This window comes from Hyla sarda, chromosome 2 (genome assembly GCF_029499605.1).
Source record: "Hyla sarda isolate aHylSar1 chromosome 2, aHylSar1.hap1, whole genome shotgun sequence".
In the NCBI taxonomy this organism is placed as follows: Eukaryota; Metazoa; Chordata; class Amphibia; order Anura; family Hylidae; genus Hyla; species Hyla sarda.
In genome coordinates, this window is record NC_079190.1 from 423528306 (window position 1) to 423551171 (window position 22866).

General features: G+C 45.0%; 1 protein-coding gene across 1 annotated transcript in view; it reads right to left on the reverse strand.

The window, feature by feature from the left end:
• TSPAN7 (tetraspanin 7) overlaps positions 1-21122 on the reverse strand; it is a 128720-nt gene extending 107598 nt beyond the window's left edge. Inside the window, exon 1 of the mRNA XM_056558929.1 lies at positions 20964-21122. Within this exon, the coding sequence (XP_056414904.1) occupies positions 20964-21044 (81 nt within the window). The 5' untranslated portion in view covers positions 21045-21122. The remainder of the gene's footprint in view (positions 1-20963) is intronic.
• Positions 21123-22866: the final 1744 nt, after the last annotated feature.

The window sequence follows — 22866 nt, forward strand, 5'->3', positions numbered from 1 at the left end:
AGAAACTAAGCACAGGGTAGCCCCTGGGATCATCTGTAACCCACTGGGGACGTACTATATTTTCTGCACTACCAACATGAGCCATTCCACTGTTGCCAGTAAGATCTTTAGTCTAATGTAAGCTAAGGATCTGGAACAGGGGAACCCGTCTAATAATTCAGAAGCATGTAACAGGTACTGGAAAATGGGTATCCTAAACTAGACAACCCCTTAATGATTTTCACATTTATTATTTAAGAAGTACTCTGGCATTAAAATTAATACATTGCTTGCACCGCAAAGAGTAAGGAAAAAAAGGCCATTCTTATCTACCCCTGGGCCCCCTACAGCTGCCGTTCGTATAGTCCCCCGATGCTTATGTCTTTTTTCTGCCTCCAAACAGAGCGCTTGATGCGGGACCTGCCCGCTGGGAAAATTGCTGGCTGGCCACAGCGGTGTCCTGTCTTACCCAGTGATTCCTGGGGGGATAGGTTCCGCACTGAGAGCTTGTCTCTGAAGCTATAAGAAGACAGAAGCATTGTAAGGAGAAGAAGAACAGGATTTGCGAGGTTGGGGAAGTTTGTCAATTTTTCCTATTTTTTACTGGCCAAGCAATGTATACATTTTTATTTAAAAAAAAAAGCTAAAATACTCCTTTTAAGGTATTGTGTTTTACAAAGGTACTACACTTTCTACAAGCTTTACAAATTAACAGTATTGTATATACTCGAGTACAAGCCGACCCGAATATAAGCTGAGGCCCCTAATTTCACCCCAAGAACCCAGGAAAAGTTATTGACTCGACTATAAGCCTAGGGTGGGAAATACATCATCCCCCCCTGTCATCATCCAGACCCCCGTCATTAACACCCTCATCATCATCCCCCCTTCATCATCCCCTTGTCATCATCTTCATCATCACCGCCTGTCATCATCCCACATCCCCCCCTTCATCATCACCACCTGTTATCAGCCCCCCCCCCCCCCCCCCCTTCATCATCACCGCCTGTCAATATCTGAACAGTGGTCTTCAACCTGCGGACCTCCAGATGTTTCAAAACTACAACTACAGGCATGCCCGGACAGCCATGAAACATCTTGAGGTCTGCAGGTTGAAGACCACTGCGGCCTTCGTCATCATACAGCCCCCCTCCCTTTAGTTTTGTACTCACCTCCCCTCGGCAGGAAGGAAGGGTGAGCTGGTCCGGGCCACCTGTGCTCCAGGGACCGTCCGGTGGGGAGGGATAGTCATTCCGGGCTGTCCATCTTCACTGGGGGGGCCTCTTCTTCACGCCTGGAATAGTGACGTTGGCCCCCCGGTGAAGATGGACAGCCCGGAACGACTATCCCTCCCCACCGGACGGTCCCTGCAGCACAGATGGCCCGGACCAGCTCACCCTTCCTTCCTGCCGATGGGAGGGGAGTACAAAACTAAAAGGGGGGGGGGGGGTCTGGATGATGATGAAGGCCGCAGTGGTCTTCAACCTGCGGACCTCCAGATGTTTCAAAACTACAACTCCCAGCATGCCTGGACAGCCGATGGCAAAATGAACATCTTCAGACCCTATTCTTTGTAGGGGGCAGGTTTGTAAGTTTGCTCTGTGACCAGTGCAGAGGTTTTTCTACAGGGGTGGATGAGCTGTGAGCTTCATCTATTGTCTTCTTTATCTACTGGTGTCACCTTTTACTGTAATGTTGTAAAGATCACTTTACAGCAGCCTCCTCCTTATCACAGAGAGAACAGGAAGCCTCAGCTGAGTTTTAGGCTTAGTGGTGAGAAAACTGCAATATTTCAGGATTATTTTAAAATATAGAGATAGTAAAACGGAATATTATAAAAAAATAAATAAAAAGTTTCCAAAAATGAAAACACATTCCTGATGACACATTCCCTTTAAAGCATACCTCTTATTTCAGCTAGAAAGGGAAAAAGTTTGATAACAGGAGTAAGAAGCCTTCTTGTCTAATCAGATATATTACCGTATTTTTCACCATATAAGACCATGCTGGGAGTTGTAGTTTTGCAACATCTGGAGGTCTGCAGGTTGAAGACCACTGGTATAGGAGGTAATACTCACGTGTCCCCGCTGCTCCGGACCCGTCACTGCTGCCCTGGATGTTGCTCCATCGCTGTTGCCGTGTCCCCGTGATGTCCCCGACGCGCCAGACGTCTTCTTCCCCACGCTCTCCGTCGCCGTCATCACATCGCCGTCATCACGTCGCTACGTACACCGCTCCTATTGGATGACGGGACGGCGTGCGCGACGACGTGATGACGTCGAAGGAAAGCGCCGCCATGCAGGGGATCCTGACACGGAGCAGACACCGAGGAGGCAGGTAAGGTCCCTCCTGATGTCCTGCAAGCTGTTCAGGACGCCGCGATTTCCCCGCGGTGGTCCCGAACAGCCCGAATGAGCAGCCAGGTTAGTGTCACTTTTGCTTCAGACGCGGCAGTCAGCTTTGATCGCCACATCTGAAGGGTTAATATAGGGCATCACCGCGATCGGTGATGTCCTGTATTAGCCGCGGGTCCTGGCCGTTGATGGCTGCAGGGACCACCGCGATAGGTGTGTGTATTCGCCGTATAAGACGCACCGACTTTTCCCCCCAGTTTTGGGGAAGAAAAAGTGCGTCTTATACGGCGAAAAATACGGTATATCATTTCTCATATTCGCTTGAATTATTGATTTATGCAAATGACAGTGCCTACTTATGTATTTGGGTTTAACCTTTCGTGGAATAAGTTGGAGTTTAGCGCTGCTTCATCCACAGTACTACATCCAGCTCAGGTAGAAGGTATTCATTATTTCCCTGACTCATCATATCCACCCAGATAAGATAAATGAGAATGTCAGGCTGAAGGCCTCGCACCACATCCAGAGCTCATGTCTTTGAGGTAGTACATAGAGGCTGTGCGGCTGTGTCAGTGAAGACCAGAACCAGTTCAAATTATTACTTATATTTATGTCCGGAAACAGAAATATCTAAGCCGTGCCAAAGGGGTTTATGTGCCATAAAGCCATTTCATTCTGCAGTTCCAAATCACAGAATTCCTATCAGGTCATTCTGACAACATTTTTACTTCCAAGCAGCTTCCAAATACTCTCGTCTGCTTGAGAAATATGGCACATTTAGCTCTGACAGGAGCATCTCCAGTTTTACAGCAGAAAAACACTGACAAAACCGACATCATTATACAGACAAATAAAGGGAGATTGATTAAAACCTGTGCAGAGGAAAAGTTGACCAGTTACCCATAGCAACCAGATTGCTTCTTTAATAAAAAAAAAAAAAAAAAAAAGAAGCGATCTGATTGGTTGCTATGGGCAACTGGTCAGCTTTTCCTCTGCACAGGTATTGATAGCTCTCCCCTATTGATCAGATCCCAGCCCCCTCCCTTAGGAGTTCGGAGCCGGATTCACAGGTTGGAGTTTGGTACTAGGACCGCGTATAATTAACATGTTCATTCTTTCAGCAAAGTCCAAAATTTGAATCTCCGTGCACAAAAATTCAGCACCGTGCAGCAAAATCTGGAGGGAAATTCTGCAGAGAGAAATTCCACTTATTCTGGCCTTTGTGTACCACCTTGAACAAAGAAATTGTCAAATGTTAAAAACTTTCCAAATATCTTAAAGGGGTTATCCAGGAAAAAAAAACTTAGATATATATAAATATATATTTATATATATCTATCAACTGGCTCCAGAACGTTAAACAGATTTGTAAATTACTTCTATTAAAAAATCTTAATCCTTTCAGTACTTTTCTGCTGCTGAAGTGGAGTTGTTCTTTTCTGTCTAAGTGCTCTCTGATAACGTGTCTCAGAAACTGTCCAAAGTAGAAGCAAAACCCCATAGCAAACCTATTCTACTCTGTGCAGTTCCCGAGACAAGCAAAGAGCACTATGGCCAAACAGAAAAGAACAAGTCAACTTCAGCAGCTGATAATTATTGGAAGGATTAAGATTTTTTAATAGAAGTAATTTACAAATCTGTTTAACTTTCTGGAGCCAGTTGATATATAAAAAAAAGTTTTTTCCTGGAATACCCCTTTAACCTCTTCAGGACATAGGGCGTATGGATACGCCCTGCATCCCGAGTCCTTAAGGACCGAGGGCGTATCCATACGCCTGTGGGAATTCCGGCCCCCACCGCTAGCCGGTTGGGGACCGGAGCCGGATGCCTGCTGAAATCGTTCAGCAGGCATCCCGGCATATCGCCCAGGGGGACAATTCAGTCCAGCGATCTGCAGCGATTCCGGGTCAATCGGGTCTCCAGTGACCCGATGACCCGGAATTACTGGCTGTTCGGGGCCGTCTCTGACGGCCCCGAACAGCCAGAGCCTGCAGGGGTGAGGTGGCACTGGTGCCACCTCACGATCGCCCTGATTCGTCGGCCGGATTACCGGCCGACCAATCAGGGCGCCTGCTGCGGGTGTCACTCCCGCACCCGCTCCGCCCCTCTTCTGGAGGACGTGAGCGGGTGCGGGACGTGCACCCCGGGTGCTGGGGACCCCGATCCCCGGCGCCCCTGTTGGGATCGGGGCCCCAGGAGCAGCTGCGGCGGCGGGACTGACCTGCAGCGTCTGGATCGTTGGAGGTGAGTGACAGCCTCCTGCTGTTGCTTAGCAACAGCTCCCAGCATGCAAAAAGGGCATGCTGGGAGCTGTAGTTATGCAACAGCAGGAGGCAGACCACCACAACTCCCAGCATTCCCTTATGGGCATGCTGGGACTTGTAGTTTTGCAACAGCTGGAGGCACATTTTTTCTATGGAAAAGTGTACCTTCAGCTGTTGTGTAACTACAACTCCCAGCTTGCACAAACAGCTAAAGTGCATGCTGGGAGTTGTAGTGGTGCATCTGCTGGTTGCATAACTACAACTCCCAGCATGCCCGTTGGCTGCTGAGAGTTGTAGTTTTGCAACAGCTGAAGGCACACTGGTTGTGAAACTCAGAGTTTTTTTTTACCTAACTCAGTGTTTCACGACCGGTGTGCCTCCAGCTGTTGCAAGCTACAACTCTCAGCAGTCACCGTACACCATGCACCGTACATGCTGGGAGTTGTAGTTTTGCAACAGCTGGAGGCACACTGGTTGTGAAACACTGAGTTAGGTCACAAACTCAGTGATACATAACCAGTGTGCCTACAGTTGTTGCAAAACTGCAACTCTCAGCAGTCACCGACGGGCATGCTGGGAGTTGTAGTTATGCAACAGCTGGATGTCCCGGGTACACTCACATGGGCGGAGGATTACAGTAAGTATCTGGCTGCAAGTTTGAGCTGCCGCAAACTTTCTGCTGCAGCTCAAATTGCCAGCGAGAAACTACTGTGAACCCCCACCTGTGCGACTGTACCCTAAAAACACTACACTACACTACCACAAAAAATAAAAAGTAAAAAACACTACGTATACACATACCCCTACACAGCCCCCCTCCCCTCCCCAATAAAAATGAAAAACGTCTGGTACACCACTGTTTCCAGAACGGAGCCTCCAGCTGTTGCAAAACAACTCCCAGTATTGTCGGACAGCCGTTGACTGTCCAGGCATGCTGGGAGTTTTGCAACAGCTGGAGGCACCCTGTTTGGGAATTACTGGCGTAGAATACCCCTATGTCCACCCCTATGCAATCCCTAATTTAGGCCTCAAATGCGCATGGCGCTCTCACTTTGGAGCCCTGTCGTATTTCAAGGCAACAGTTAAGGGTCACATATGGGGTATCGCCGTACTCGGGAGAAATTGTGTTACAAATTTTGGGGGGTATTTTCTGCTTTTACCCTTTTTAAAAATGTAAAATTTTTGGGAAAACAAGCATTTTAGGTTTTTTTTTTACATATGCAAAAGTCGTGAAACACCTGTGGGGTATAAAGGTTCACTTAACCCCTTGTTACGTTCCCCGAGGGGTCTAGTTTCCAAAATGGTATGCCATGTGGGGTTATTTTTGCTGTCCTGGCACCATAGGGGCTTCCTAAATGCGGCATGCCCCCAGAGAAAAATTTGCGTTCAAAAAGCCAAATGTGACTCCTTCTCTTCCGAGACCCGTAGTGCGCCAGCAGAGCACTTTTCACCCCCATATGGGGTGTTTTCTGAATCGGGAGAAATTGGGCTTCAAATTTTTAGGGGTATTTTCTGCTATTACCCTTTTTAAAAATAAAAAGCATTTTAGGTAAAATTATTATTATTTTTTTTACATTTGCAAAAGTCGTGAAACACCTGTGCGGTATTAAGGTTCACTTTATCCCATGTTACATTCCCCGAGGGGTCTAGTTTCCAAAATGGTATGCCATGTGGTTTTTTTTTGCTGTTCTGGCACCATAAGGGCTTCCTAAAGGTAACATGCCCCCCAAAAACCATTTCAGAAAAACGTACTCTCCAAAATCCCCTTGTCGCTCCTTCCCTTCTGAGCCCGCCGAACACTTTACATAGACATATGAGGTATGTCCTTACTCGAGAGAAATTGGGCTACAAATACAAGTAAAAATTTTGTCCTTTTACCCCTTGTAAAAATTCAAAAATTGGGTCTACAAGAACATGTGAGTGTAAAAAATGAAGATTGTGAATTTTCTCCTTCACTTTGCTGCTATTCGTGTGAAACACCTAAAGGGTTAAAACGCTGACTGAATGTCATTTTGAATACTTTGGGGGGGTGTAGTTTTTATAATGGGGTCATTTATGGGGTATTTCTAATATGAAGACCCTTCAAATCCACTTCAAACCTGAACTGGTCCCTGAAAAATACTGAGTTAGAAAATTTTGTGAAAAATCGGAAAATTGCTGCTGACCGTTGAAGCCCTCTGGTGTCTTCCAAAAGTAAAAACACGTCAATTTTATGATGCAAACATAAAGTAGACATATTGTATATGTGAACCAAAAAAAAATGTATTCGTAATATCCATTTTCCTTACAAGCAGAAAGCTTCAAAGTTAGAAAAATGCAAAATTTTCAAATTTTTCCACAAATTTACGGATTTTTCACCAAGAAATGATGCAAGTATCGACAAAAATTTACCACTATGTTAAAGTAGAATATGTCACGAAAAAACAATCTCGGAATCAGAATGATAACTAAAAGCATTCCAGAGTTATTAATGTTTAAAGTGACAGTGGTCAGATGTGCAAAAAACGCTCCGGTCCTTAAGGCCAAAATGGGCTCCGTCCTGAAGGGGTTAAGGGCCTTTAACACAGGCTGAATTAACCTTAGATGGAGCATTTGTTCCCCATAACTAGCCTGTGTGAAAGGGCCACCGATCAGCCAATGAACAAGAAAAGGTTTTGGCTATTATATCATGTATGCAGGCCTATCATTGTTAGTCTGCTGCCCCTTGTCTTGTGTGAATGGGACATGCGGGGCACAATAATGAAAGTAAAGAGCTGCACAATCGTTGCAGCAATCGGTCATGCTGCCCTCCATGCATAAAGATTGGGCATAAAAAGCTCTTTTAAACAAGTGGCAAGCTGCTGATTCAGTGCATGGACTGGTCTGTCTAAGGCCTCGTTCACATTGCCGTCGGATTCTGCAATTCGGAGTTCCGTTGGCAATCCGGCCAGAAGGACAAGAATTTAGCAGAGAAAAAAAATAAATAGTAGAAAGCACAAATTTTTTTTCTCCTCTAAATTCTTATAAAATTACCGGATCACTAATGGACCCCATGCGAGGGAATGGGGTCCGTCGGGATCCGATAGTAGCTGTTTGCATACGACCCATTTTAGGGTTAGATCGGCTTAAAAAAAAAAAAAAAAGAAGAGCCGATCGGACCCTTAAAGGGTTACTCTGGTACCCAGCGTCCAGAACATTGAGTTCCGAACACTGTGTGCAGGCTTCCGTTTCACGCTCGCCCCCTCGTGACGTCGCGCCCAGTCATGTGACGTCACATCCCGCCCACTCAATGCAAGTCTATGACTTTCATTGAGGGGGCGGGCGTGAACACGGAAGCCCACACACAGCGTTCAGAACTCAATGTTCCGGATGCTGGGGAGCAGAGTAACCCTTTAATGAGTCGGATGCAAACGGCAATGTGAACCTTACAGGGTCTTAAGAAGAAATCCTTATGCAATATTTCTTATCAGAAGCAATCAACAGCTATTCACCAATAAGACTATTACCACATCAGGTTGTGATATCACAATACAATATAAGGACGGCCACCATTAGTGCTCATGCACACGGCTGTATTACAATACTAAGTTGTGCCATAGAAGTCAACAGGCCCATACTGTACCTAAGATGCCTTTATATGGCAGCACACAAATGTCTATGTTGAAAAATGCCTTGTGAATTAAACAGAAAAAGCATTTTTAGGCATGTTCCTTCAGTTGCCATATTAGTAAGGTGTTGCTTCTCTTGGAGAATACCTTCATAATATAGTGACATATAGAGGCTGTGCCAAGTTTAGAAGGCCCAGGGCACACTCTACAACATGCTTAAACAGTGATATCGGACTATTTTATGTTTGTTTTAGGCTTTAAAGAGTGCCTGTCATCAAACCATATTTTCTAATCTAACTAAGATTATATTCTCTAACTACTCCTAACACCCCTCCTGCCCTTAAAAGCTTTTCCAAGCTTTAAAAAGCTCTGTCTGATACCCTTCCCCTTGCTCACATTGTGTGAGCTCCCGGCAAAAGAAAGTGGGCGTTCCCCAGCAGGCTCCACGTCACTGAAGCCTGTGAGAGCTGTGCCTCGCCATGCCCCGCACGCACTTCGTGAGTTTGGTCTCCTGCCAGGCCGGGTGGAGACCAAACTAACTGTTTGACTTGCAGAGGAAACAAAACAGAGCCACCTAGTGGCCGTGTTTTAAATGAAATAAAAATAAAAAAATAAAAAATAAAAAGTTGAGAATTTTAAACAGCAAGTAAATAATAAAGTTTACTTTGGTGACAGGTACTATTTAACCCCTTAAGGACTCAGCCCATTTTGGCCTTAAGGACTCAGACAATTACATTTTTACGTTTTCGTTTTTTCCTCCTCGCCTTCTAAAAATCATAACTCTTTTATATTTTCATCCACAGACTAGTATGAGGGCTTATTTTTTGCGCGACCAGTTGCCTTTGTAATGACATAACTCATTATATCATAAAATGTATGGCGCAACCAAAAAAAAACACTATTTTTGTGGGGAAATTAAAAAGAAAAACGCAATTTTGCAAATTTTGGAAGGTTTCATTTTCACGCCGTACAATTTACGGTAAAAATAACGTGTGTTCTTTATTCTGAGGGTCAATACGATTAAAATGATACCAATTATTACATACTTTTATATTATTGTTGTGCTTAAAAAAAAAAAATCACAAACTTTTTAACCAAATTAGTACGTTTATAATCCCTTTATTTTGATGACCCATAACTTTTTTATTTTTCTGTATAAGCGGCGGTATGAGGGCTCATTTTTTGCGCCATGATCTGTACTTTTTTTTTGATACCACATTTGCATATAAAAAACTTGTAATACATTTTTTTATAATATGTATTAAAAAAGTAGCAATTTTGGACTTTTTTTACGTTCACGCCGTTCACCGTACAGGATCATTAACATTTTATTTTAATAGTTCGGACATTTACACACGCGGCGATACCAAATATGTCTATTAAATTAATTTTTTACGCTTTTGGGGTAAAATAGGAAAAAAAATGACGTTTTACTTTTTTATTGGGGGAGGGGATTTTTCACTCTTTTTTTTACATTTTTTTTTTTTTGTTTTACACTTGAATAGTCCCCATAGGGGACTATTCATAGCAATACCATAATTGCTAATACTGATCTGTTCTATGTATAGGACATAGAACAGATCAGTATTATCGGTCATCTTCTGCTCTGGTCTGCCGATCTCAGACCAGAGCAGGAGACGCAGGGAGCCGGAAGCAGGAAGGTGAGGGGACCTCCGTGCGGCGTTCTGAATGATCGGATCCCCTCAGCAGCGCTGTGGGCGATCCGATCATTCATTGAAATCGTGCACTACCGCAGATGCCGGGATCTGTATTGATCCCGGCATCTGAGGGGTTAATGGCGGACGCCATCTGAGGGGTTAATGGTGGATCGCGGGCGTCGGCCATTGCCGGCGGGTCCCTGGCTGCGATCAGCAGCCGGGATCAGCCGCGCATGACACGGGCATCGCTCCGATGCCCGCGGTTATGAACAGGACGTAAATGTACGTCCTAGAGCGTTAAGTACCACCGCACCAGGACGTACATTTACATCCTGCGTCCTTAAGGGGTTAAAAGGGGTACTCCCGTGGAATTTTTTTTTTTTTTTTTCAAATAAACTGGTGCCACAAAGTTAAACAAAGTTAATCCTTCCAGTACTTATCAGCTGCTGTATACTACAGAGAAATTAGTGAATGCTTATCTTTTTAGATTTCTCTGATGTCATGACCACAGTGCTCTCTGCTGACCTCTGCTGTCCATTTTAGGAACTGTCCAGATTTTCTCCTGCTCTGGACAGTTCCTAAAATGGACAGCAGAGGTCAGCAGAGAGCACTGTGGTCATGACATCAGAGAAATCTAAAAAGATAACCATTTCCTCTGTAGTATTTAGCCCCCAAGTACTGGAAGGATTAAGATTTTTTTTTATTGAAGTAAATTACAAATCTGTTTAACTTTCTGGCACCAGTTGATTTAAAAAAAAAAAGTTTTCCACGGGAGTACCCCTTTAAAGCCTTAACTGTCATTCAGACATGACAAAAGCTTTGATCAGACAGGGTCCCTGTGCTGAGACCCCCACTAATCTCTCAATGTATCTGGGTACAGTGTGCAGCAGCATGTTTCACTCTCTAGCCCGCCACTCATTGCAAGGGACTGGCTCCGTTATGGTCTGTAAAGCCGCCATCTGCAAAGTAACAGGGAGTGGAGCGCAATTCTTTGTATAGAGATCAGTGAGGGTCTCAGCACTGTTTATGGCAGTGATTTCCAAACAGCGTGCCTCCAAGCTGTTGTGAAACTACAACTCCCAGCATGCCTGGACAGCCAACGGCTGTCCAGGCATGCTGGGAGTTGTAGTTTTACAACAACTGGAGGCACCCTGGTTGGAAAAAAAAACCCTGCCATAAATAAATATTTGGCAAACAAACCACAGCGCGCTATAGAGGGAAGACAATTGAGAGAATTACTACTTGACACACTTTCCACTTCCCGTTTGCAGAAGAGCTTCCTAACTCCAAGCATTTGACACAGATAATAAATATAAAAGGTTCCTATCGATTCCACAGGGACTATGCAGTGATAGAAGCGGCAGCGAGCCAACCTGCAGTGAACACTCCTCACATCACACGGACCTCAAAGGGTTAATACCTGCGTCCTGCAAACACGTACTGGTGCAAAAACATTGTACAATCCGATAAATAATCTTTATACATTTACAGTAATGCCCGAGTGGATTTCATACGACGCCGTACATTGGATAGATAACGTAGGCGCCATAATCTGGACGCTAAAGGACATAATCAGTCTCTCAATGAGTCAGATTGCGGAGGAGGGATAGAAAATAATCCGGAGCTTCCTGTATGAAGAACTAGGACGATTGTTTTCCTTTATTCTTTAGACATTAAAGCGGTTCCTGTACTGAAGAGAACTTCTTAGGTTAAAGGGGTTATCCAGGAAAAAATATTTGCTCCAGAAAGTTAAACAGATTTGTTAATTACTTCTATTGAAAAATAGTAATCCTTTCAGTACTTATGAGCTGCTGAAGTTGAGTTGTTCTTTTCTGTCTAAGTGCTCTCTGATGACACGTGTCTCGGGAACCACCCAGTTTAGAAGCAAATCCCCATATCAAACCTCTTCTACCCTGTGCAGTTCCCGAGACAAGCAGAGATGTCAGCATAGAGCACTGTTGCCAGACAGAAAACAACAACTCAACTTCAGCAGCTGATAATTATTGGAAGGATTAAGATTTTTTAATAAAAGTAATTTACAAATCTGTTTAAATTTGCAATCCTACAAGTATGCTATAGAGAAGAAGGAGCAGGGCAGATTGATATATAGTTTTATTATTCATTCATTCAAAGGGAATCGGTCAGCAGCATGACCAGCACTAATATGCTGATAGTGCCTGTTAGGCTGTGTTCACACAGGCGGAACCTGGGTGTAATGTCCGCACGGACATTCCGCTGCAGCAGAGTCCCATTGACTTCAACGGGATTCTACTGCAATGTTCATACGCCAGGATTTCCGTGCAAGATGTTTCTGGTGGGAAAATTCAAATTCCAGCATCTTGTCTATTCTTTCTGAGGATACCACAAGGAAATGCATTGCCATCTATGCGACGGCCCATTTCCTAGCAATCCTAGCGCACCCCGGTTAGTTAAATGTGCGGGGACACACACTTGTTTTCTATGCGGACATTCCACATATTTTTCACTCTTGTGAACATAGCCTTAGTGAGAGTGAATAGGGGATAAGTAACTTTTCGTTTCACAATCCCTTTAAGATTTGTAAGGATATCTAGAGAATGGCGGTTCCTAAAAAGATAAGGTAACCAATAGTTTGGTCAGTGTCACTCGCACTAACAGGCAGTACCAGCAGGATAGTGCAGATGATGCTGCTAACAGATTCCCTTAAAAAAAAGTTCCCTATTTTGCCTACTTGTTAGGAAGCTTTGTCAATATCAATCACAAAGAGCACACTGCTAGACCCCCCCCCCAGCAATCAACAATTACTTGTGGGAAAACATGGCAATATTTTCCAGCAGCACCCCCACAGGTGCAATAAAGAATTACACAGTGCCCCGTACAAAGTCAGATGTCAAGAGGAGTCCAGACCTCCAGAGCAAGAGATGTTCCACTCGGAAATTCACCTGCAGCAGAGTCCCATTGATTTCAACGGGATTTCTGCTGCACTGTGCACACACAATGTTGGTGTCTGTAGAAATAATAAACAGGTTTATTGTTTCTGCAGATTCCACTTAGAAATGCATTGCTGTCTAATGAGATGGCATATTTCCGAGTGTTCCTTGCGTCGGCAGAACATGCCTGTGTGTGGAATGTCTTCTTGTAATTTCCGAGCGAACAATACTCATATTTTCCGCAGTGTTTTCAGCAAGAAAAATGTCCTTTCTAAATTCCTCTGTGGATCGGCGATCTTCCTGCTCCATGCTAAATGGAGTAGAAATGATCCGGAATCGTTATGTCTGCGGCAATTTGGCACAGACATAAGTACCACTCCATTGACAAATGGGCCTTGTCAGCAGATGCCACTGAAAGACCGAACATGTCCAATCTTCTGCCAAAATCCAAATCCTCGCTATAGCGGAACTTATATTGTGTGAACACAATGGAATAACACCCACTGAAGTCAATGAGATTGTGCTGCAGAATTCCCGGATTAGGCCATGTTCACACAATGTAAATGTGCAGAATGTCTGCATGGAAAACATGTGGACATTCTGAACATCTGAATAATCCAGCGGCTTCCAGGACCGTTGGGAAATGCGCCGTCTCTTACATGGTAATTCATTTCCTAGCAAAATCCGCAAAAAAGAATAGGCAAAACTATTCTTTTTGGGGACACACGAATCAGGATTTCCACAGCAGAAATTCCACCATGGTAACAGTGTAGCAGAATCCCATTAAAATCAATGGGACTCTGCTGCAGCGGAATTCTCAATTGGAATTCTGCATGGACATTTGGCCGTGTGGACATACCCTTACTCGCGGATTCCTCCTTGCAGATTTTCAGATACCAGCATGTCAGTTCTTTTCATCCATCCGTCACAGATTTTCATCCTTAAAGGGGTACTCCGGTGCTTACACATCTTATCCCCTATCCAAAGGATAGGGGATAAGATGCCTGATCGCGGGAGTCCCGCAGCTGGAGACGCCCGTGATCATGCACGCGGGACCCCGTTTGTAATCAGTCCCCCTCCCGTAGGCTTGCATTGAGGGGCGGAGCGTGATGTCACACGGGGGCGGAGGCGTGACGCCGCCGGCCCTGTAGTCGCCCGTAATCAGAACCAGTGCGAACACGCTCCGGGGACTGATTACAAACGGGGTGCCGCGGGCATGATCACGGGTGTCCCCAGCTGCGGGACTCCCGCGATCAGGCATCTTATCCCCTATCCTTTGGATAGGGGATAAGATGTGTAAGCACCGGAGTACCCCTTTAAAAGGGGTACTCCAATGGAAAACATTTTTTTTAATCAACTGGTGTCAGTAAGTTAAACAGATTTGTAAATGACTTCTATTTAAAAATCTTAACACTTCCAGTACTTATCAGCAGCTGTATACCGCAGAGGAAGTTCTTTTATTTTAGAATTTCCTTTCTATCTGACCACAGTGCTCTCTGCTGACACCTCTGTCCATGTCAGGAACTGTCCAGAGCAGGATAGGTTTGCTAAGGGGATTTTCTCCTACTCTGGACAGTTCGTAAAATGGACGGAGGTGTCAGCAGAGAGCACTGTGGTCAGACAGAAAGGAAATTCAAAAAGAAAAGAACTTCCTCTGGAGCATACAGCAGCTTTTAAGTACTGGAAGGGTTAAGATTTTTAAATAGAAGTAATTTACAAATCTGCCTAACTTTCTGACACCAGTTGATAAAAAAAAAAAAAAAAAATATTATATATAATAATAATAATAATAATAATGTTTTCCAGTGGAGTACCCTTTGTTCAATGCATAGGGTAAAATCTGCTGCAAATCCACATGTAACATGTAGAATATTGCAGCATATTTGCTGCGGATTCACAGCACAATCTGCAGCAAAAAATAAATAAAAACCTGTACATCTGGCCTTATCCTTACGGTATGTTCAAATTTTTTCTACATCATGTGCGGATACCTGCAACGGTGTGAGAATATGTGTTTTACTGTTAGGCTATGTTCACACGGGCGAAAAATGTGCGGAATGTCTGTGTGCCCGTGTGAAAAACAGGTGTGGACATTCCGCATATTTGACTAACCGGTGGGCGCTAAAAACGCTCAGAAATGTGCCATCTCATATACAGCCATGCACTTCCTTACGGACTCCGCAGAAAATAGACTTGAGACTTCAGACGTTTCTGGCGCAGAAATTCTACTATGTGAACAGTGCAGCAGAATCCCATTGAAACCAATGGGACTCTGTGGCAGCGGAATGTTCCGTGTAGACATTTCGCACAAGTTTCTCCCCCCCCCCCCCCACCGTGTGAACCTGGCCTTCCCGAGAATGTTATAGTCAGTATAGATCCGTATAGGACAGTATTTCTTAGGCTGCATTCACACCTCGTTTTCAGCTTACGGGTGCCGGATCCGGCTGGGGGAGGGGAAAACCGGGCCCTCCCGTACCCCAGTCGGACCAGTGCTGAAATCCATTTACTTTAATGAGCCGACCGGAGTCAAACGGTGACTCCGGTCGGCTCATTTTTGATCCGTATCCGGTTTCCTGACCGGACCTAAAACCATAGTATACTACAGTTTTAGGTCCAATCACAAAACCGGATACGGGTCAAAAATGAGCCGACCGGAGTCACCGTTTGACTCCGGTCGGCTCATTAAAGTAAATGGATTTCAGCACTGGTCCGGCTGGTATGAGAGCACCCGGTTTTCCCCTCCCCCATCCGGATCCGGGAACCGTAGGCTGAAAACGAGGTGTGAATGCAGCCTTAGCCAGGGTGCCTTCAGTGATTGCAAAACTACAACTCCCAGCATGCCCGAACAGCCGAAAGCTGTTCGGACATGCTGGGAGTTATAGTTTTGCAACTGCTAGAGACAACCTAGTTGGAAAATACTGTTAAAGGCCAATGGAATCCAGTAAGAACGATAGCGCATGTGCCTCCCCGCCAATGAAATTGCTGATTTATCTCTACACCATCTCCAGTCATTACATACACTATTATTTCACCATTTTTGAACACTTGTAAAATAAAATAAAAATGCATTTCAAGCATTTTTCATTGTGGTTTTTTATTTTATTTATTTTAAACAATGTTAGATGTGCATTTTGTCTGCAGCCTCATACATCAGTCAAGGAGGAGCTGGGATATAAGGGCAGTGAGGAAGTGTGCCAGTCTGTGGCACTTGAGCAGTTCAACTCCGCCTCCTGGACACTTGACCGAGAAATAAAAAGATTTTATATAAGTTTGGCAACCACTATCAGCTCCAGGAAAGGTACAGTTTGATTTTCTACTCTAACACTTATCCAACAGCATCTGCAGCTCTTAGGAACAAATACAGCTAAAAGATCTCTTTAAAGGGTAGCTCCCACCATCCTATATTTTTTTTTTCTGTCCCTGCCTATTGCACATCTATCCCTAACCCCCTCCATGCTTTTTATTTTTTTTACTATATAAAAAATAACTTTTTGTCTGCCTGGTAGCGTGCTCACTACCAGGCAGACTTCACCAGCAGGCACCACATCACTGATGCCTGCTGGGGACAACACTTCCGCCCTTAGTTCATCTACACAGGGTGCCTCCAGCTGTTTCACCACTACAACTCCCAGCTTGCCCTGACATCTATTGGCTGTCAGGCCATGCTGGGAGTTGTAGTATTGAAACAGCTGGAGGCACCCTGTGTAGATGAACTATAACTTAGTGCCATGTGGCGCTACGCCCGCCGCCGCATACCCCGTTCCCTCCATCACCCCCTCTCCCAACCTCCCCCCGGATACCCCGTTCCCTCCATCACACCCCCCCCCCCGCATACCCAGTTCCCCCTGTCACAAACAGCCCCCCCCCCCCCCCCCTTCTGATGCTTACTGATACTGCAGAGTCCGGCAGATGGTGTGCAGGGGCAGCAGCGGCGACAACATGTGCAGGAGGAGTGGCCTCCCAGCCAGTGGCGGGGAGCCAATGCGCTCGTTCCCGCTTGTCTGATTGACAGGCAGGGAGCGAGCACAGTGTAAATGAATAAAGATTGATTGCCCGGCCGCAATCAGTCCGAATTCAGGTGTGACGTCACGCCAAGCTGCAGCAGGCCACTAGGAGGGAGACCCCTAGTGGCTGGTTTTCAAACGTAAAATTCACCCTCAAAATGAAAAAATAAATAAGAAAAATATATTACAGATATGTTGTAGTACATAAGTACTACAACATATCAAAAAATTAAGTTGGTGACAGTGCCCATTTAAGGCTTTTTCGGCGGAAATATTCTACTTGATTTCAATGGGATTCTGCTGCACCGTGTTTATGTTCAAGGTTTCCGCCTGTACATGCGTTGCCGTCTATGAAGGAGGCACATTTCTGAACATCCTAGCGCTGGCGGAACATGCAAATGTGCGAATTGCCCGACCGTGTTTTGCGCCATGTGAGCATAGCCTAAAAAGGGGTAGACTCACCAGAGACAATGGGGGAGATTTATCAAACCCAGTCCAGAAGAAACACTTCTGAGTTGCCCATAGCAACCAATCAGATCGCTTCTTTCATTCTTAACAAGGCCTCTGCAAAATGAAAGCAGCGATCTGATTGGTTGCTATGGGCAACTTTTCCTTTCCACAAGTTTGATAAATCCCCCCCCCCAATATCTTTCAGAATCCAATTCCCCAGCCATAAGCTGATCACCAAGAGTTCCGATCTCAGCACTCGGCTTATTTAGCCACTTCCAAACAGAGAGGAGAAATAAAGTACGCTGCTCAAAAAATATAAAGGGAACACTTAAACAACACAATGTAACTCCAAGTCAATGACACTTCTGTGAAATCACACTGTCCACTCAGGAAGCAACACTGATTGACAATCAATCTCACATGCTGTTGTACAAATGGAACAGACAACAGGTAGAAATTATAGGCAGTTAGCAAGACACCCCCAATAAAGGAGTGGTTCTGCAGGTGGTGACTACAGACCACACTCAGTTCCTATGCTTCCTGGCTGATGTTTTGGTCACTTTTTAATACTGGCGGTGCTTTCACTCTAGTGGTAACCTGAGACGGAGTCTACAACCCTCACAAGTGGCTCAGGTAGTGCAGCTCATCCAGGATGGCACATCAATGCGAGCTGTGGCAAGAGGGTTTGCTGTGTCTGTCAGTGTAGTGTCCAGAGCATGGAGGCACTACCAGGAGACAGGCTAGTACATCAGGAGATGTGGAGGAGGGCGTAGGAGGGCAACAACCCAGCAGCAGGACCGCTACCGCCGCCTTTATGCAAGGAGGAGCCCTGCCAGAGCCCTGGAAAATGACCTCCAGCAGACCACAAATGTGCGTGTGTCCACTCAAACGGTCAGAAACAGACTCCCTGAGGGTGGTATGAGGGCCCGACGTCCACAGGTGGGGGGGTTGTGCTTACAGCCCAACACTGTGCAGGACATTTGGTAGTTGCCAGAGTACACCAAGATTGGCTAATTCGCCACTGGCATCCTGTGCTCTTAACAGATGAAAGCAGGTTCACACTGTGCACACGTGACAGAGTCTGGAGACGCCGTGGATAACGTTCTGCTGCCTGCAACATCCTCCAGCATGACCGGTTTGCTAGACCTCATGTGGCTGGAGTGTGTCAGCTGTTCCTGTAAGAGGAAGGCATTGATGCTATGGACTGGTCCGCCTATTCCCCAGACCTGAAGCCGATTGAGCACATCTGGGACATCATGTCTCGCTCCATCCACCAACGCCACGTTGCAACACAGACTGTCCAGGAGTTGGCGGATGCTTTAGTCCAGGTCTGGTAGGACATCCCTCAGGAGACTATCCGCCACCTCATCAGGAGCATGCCCAGGCATTGTAGGGAGGTCATACGGGCACGTGGAGGCCACACACACTTCTGAGCCTCATTTTAAGGACATTCCATCAAAGTTGGATCAGCCTTTAGTGTGGTTTTCCACTTTGATTTTGATGTGACTCCATATCCAGACCTCCATGGGTTGATAAATTTGATTTCCATTGATAATTTTTGTGTGATTTTGTTGTCGGCACATTCAACTATGTAAAGACGAAAGTATTTCATACGATTAGTTCATTCAGATAAAGGATGTGTTGTTATCTTAATTTTTTTGAGCAGTGTATTACATGGTCATTGTCATACAAGTGCAGTCCTAGTCCATCACAGCAGAAGTCACTTGTATAGAGCAGCTCTGATATATGGGTACTCCTCTATTATGTCCATATAGCCTTAACACGTAACAACCCCTTTAAGACACCCAGACGCATGAAATCATTACCGGCTGAAACTCTTCCAGCAGCATCTGCAGACTACTGAGCATTTTATTCAATCCTGCGTTCTCCCCCAATACAGAATACCAACAGATAACCGGCTGAAATGTGATCTGGATTATCAGACATAATAAGTTGCAATGTGAAGTCTACGGGTCACATAGCAAATTCTATATGACATTATAACATTCCATGGCCACATCTCCTGCCTCCAGGGGTGGCATTTTCATTTCAAGCTTGGCATCTGCCCATGTGTGTCTGCCTGTATACTAAAACCGTCTGTACATTTCAGCTTTACATTGCAGACCTTATACCAGCGTTTTCCAACATGGGTGCCTCCAGCTGTTGCAAAACTACAACTCCCAGCATACCCAGACAGCCTTTGGCTGTATACTAAAACCGTCTGTACATTTCAGCTCTACATTGCAGACCTTATACCAGCGTTTTCCAACATGGGTGCCTCCAGCTGTTGCAAAACTACAACTCCCAGCATGCCCAGACAGCCTTTGGCTGTATACTAAAACCGTCTGTACATTTCAGCTTTACATTGCAGACCTTATACCAGCGTTTTCCAACCAGGGTGCCTCCAGCTGTTGCAAAACTACAACTCCCAACATGCCCGGACAGCCTTTGGCTGTCCGGGCATGCTGGGAGTTGTAGTTTTGCAACAGCTGGAGGCACCCGGGTTGGAAAACGCTGCCTTAGCAAGCTTCCCTTAAAAGCAAATGCAACGGCATTTCAGAGCTGATAATATACCGTAGAGACATACATGTTTTTTATGATAATTATATATATATATATATATATATATATATATATATATATATATATATCTCATCATTGCTATCCCTTGTTTTGCATCACTGAATCCCATACCGGCCAATCCCTTATACCGATACCCAGCTATAGAATTTAATAAACACCTGAAGCAATTGTTCTATTTTTAATGGAAGATAAGATTTCAGGGTCTAAAACACAGCGCCTGCAGCATACGCTGTACACAATCCGAGCTATTCTAACACACTGTATACACCTATATCTCTTTTCTCATTCAAGCCCAGACTGTCATTTGAGATGTATATCCATAAGACGCGGCAGCATTTTGCTAGGCAGACTGCATTCAGAGCTGAGATACAAGCCCAACCTTTGCAGTAGTTGATCATCTCTTCTCCTTCTAGTTACAGTCTCCTTTATTACATCCAGGGTCCCTAGCAACGCCATAGACAGCGGCTCGCCTCTGTATTAGCAATGGGGCCTGATCCCCCACAATTAGAGCGAGTGCTGAAGGACCCGTAGGGTTACACTGTAATCCATAGGGACAGATAACATGGTGTCATATCAAGTGTCCTGCACACCAATAACTAGAACACAAACCTACGCTGTATAATGTCACTTTTGTCACCACAGACGTGTAGCATTTTCCTTTACGGACAAATATACAATATTTCACCCCAAAATAATCATTAAGAAACATTTCCACCACATTGCAAAATAACAAACAAACAAATAAGGCTGTCATGGGATTTCTTCCTATAATATATATATATATATATATATATATATATCTCAAAGGCAAAAGAGTGGGCGAAAAGCATTATGCCTCTGTGCCCATGAAGGGTTAACTCATATATAGCAGGCAGTGCAATGTATCCAGGTCTAATTAATTACTAATCCCCATTACAGGTAGACGTGACCTGAGGGATAAGCAGCAGTGATTTGCCCCTATTACCCCCACAGGGCACCCAGCCTGGCAGGAGAGGGCTTGTATTTGGTGCAGTAAACAAGATAGCAGGAATGGAGGGAGCCAGATAAGGAGGGGAGGGAGCCGCACACTCTATCTAAACCTTATTAATGACATATTACAGCCGCCTGACAGGACACAGCGGGCACCAGCACTGGCAGTGCCACCTCCGGGGTGCAGGGGAGCGGGCACTACTCACCCAGAAGACGAAGGAGTAGATGATGAGGAGGGTTTTCAGACACGTTATGACTGGCTTGGTCTCCATTCTCCTTGATGCCATGCTACTGAGATCCGGTAGCCGGGTGTTACTGTTGCTGCTCTCGGCTCCTCCTGCTGCAGTTTATCCCCAATACAGCTGAGGGGAAGGCAGAGCACAGAGGACGTCCACACCTCCTCCAGCTCCGAGCAGTTCATTGTGTACAGGGCATGCTGGGAGTTGTAGTGGTGTATACCTCCAGCTGTTGCAAAACTACAACTCCCAGCATGCCCTGTGTCCGTGCATGCTGGGAGTCGTAGTTATGCCAGAGCTAGAGGAACACTTTTTGACAGAAAAGAAGTGCCTCTAGCGCACTGTTTCCCAACTAGGGTGCCTCCAGCTGTTGCAAATGAATTTTGGCTCACAGCCATAACCAAAAGCAAAAGAATTTTGGCGAACTGCCATAAGCAAAAATAATTCCAACTTAAAGGGGTACTCCGGTGGAAAACTATTTTTTTTTTTTTTTTAAATCATCTGCTGCCAGAAGGTTAAACAGATTTGTAAATGACTTCTATTAAAAAATCTTAAAGGAGAACTCCAGAATATAAAAATTGTCCCCCATACTGCCGGCAGTAAAAAAATAAAGATGTACATACCTTCCTTCGCTCCCCCAGGGCCGCCGCGATCGTCTTCCTGGTTGCCGGTGGTCGGCGAGTCATATTGCGCTCAGCCAATCACTGGCCACAGTGAAGTCAGACTCGGCCAGCGATAGGCTGAGCGGCAGTGTGAGAACGCTTCAAGACACGAAATTCTTCACTACACCGGCACCTGCTGCCGGGGCCAAAAACGTCACACTGCCGCTCAGCCTATCGCCAGCCAAGCCGAGACTTCACTGCGGCCGGTGATTGGCTGAGCACAGTATGACTCGCCGACCACCGGCAACCAGGAAGAGGATCGCGGCGGAGACCGGAGGCCCCGGGGGAGCGGAAGAAGGTATGTACCTGTTTATTTTTTTACTGCCGGCAGTATGGGGGACAATTTTTATATTCTGGAGTTCTCCTTTAATCCTTCCAGTACTTATTAGCTGTTGAATACTACAGAGGAAATTATTTTCTTTTTGGAACACAGTGCTCTCTGCTGACATCATGACCACAGTGCTCTCTGCTGACACCTCTGTCCATTTTAGGAACTGTCCAGAGCAGCATATGTTTTTTCTCCTACTCTGGACAGTTCTTAAAATGGACAGAGGTGTCAGCAGAGAGCACTGTGGTCATGATGTCAGCAGAGAGCTCTGTGTTCCAAAAAGAAAAGGATTTCCTCTGTCGTATTCAGCAGCTAATAAGTACTGGATGGATTAAGATTTTTTAATAGAAGTAGTTTACAAATCTGTTTAACTTTCTGGCACCAGTTAATAAAAAAAAAAGTTTTCCACCAGAGTACCCCTTTAATATTTCCAACTTGGAAGAATTGTTCTTTTTTTCTCTCCCTTTTTTCTCTCCCCCTAACCTACCACACCTTACACACACATACAACAAACCAGTGCTCACAATGCATGCTATACCATAACAAAAATAATTCCAACTTGGAAGGAAAATTTTATCCCCCTAACCTACCACACATTACATACAACAAACCACTACTCATAATGCATGCTATACCGTAACAAGAGGTTTTTTTTTATGTGTATTGTGTATGTTACGTAAGGTTTCCTATCCGGAGGTTTTTCAGTTAAAACTCAGTTAAAGGGTGCCTCTCATCCAAAAAAATGTTGATATATTATAGATTAATGTATGCAGAATAACTTCACAATTGCATGTTATTAAAAAATATGCTTCTTTCTATTTAATTTTCCACTTTGAAGAAATGACCACTAGGGGTCTCCCTACCAGTCCTGGCAGCAAGCATT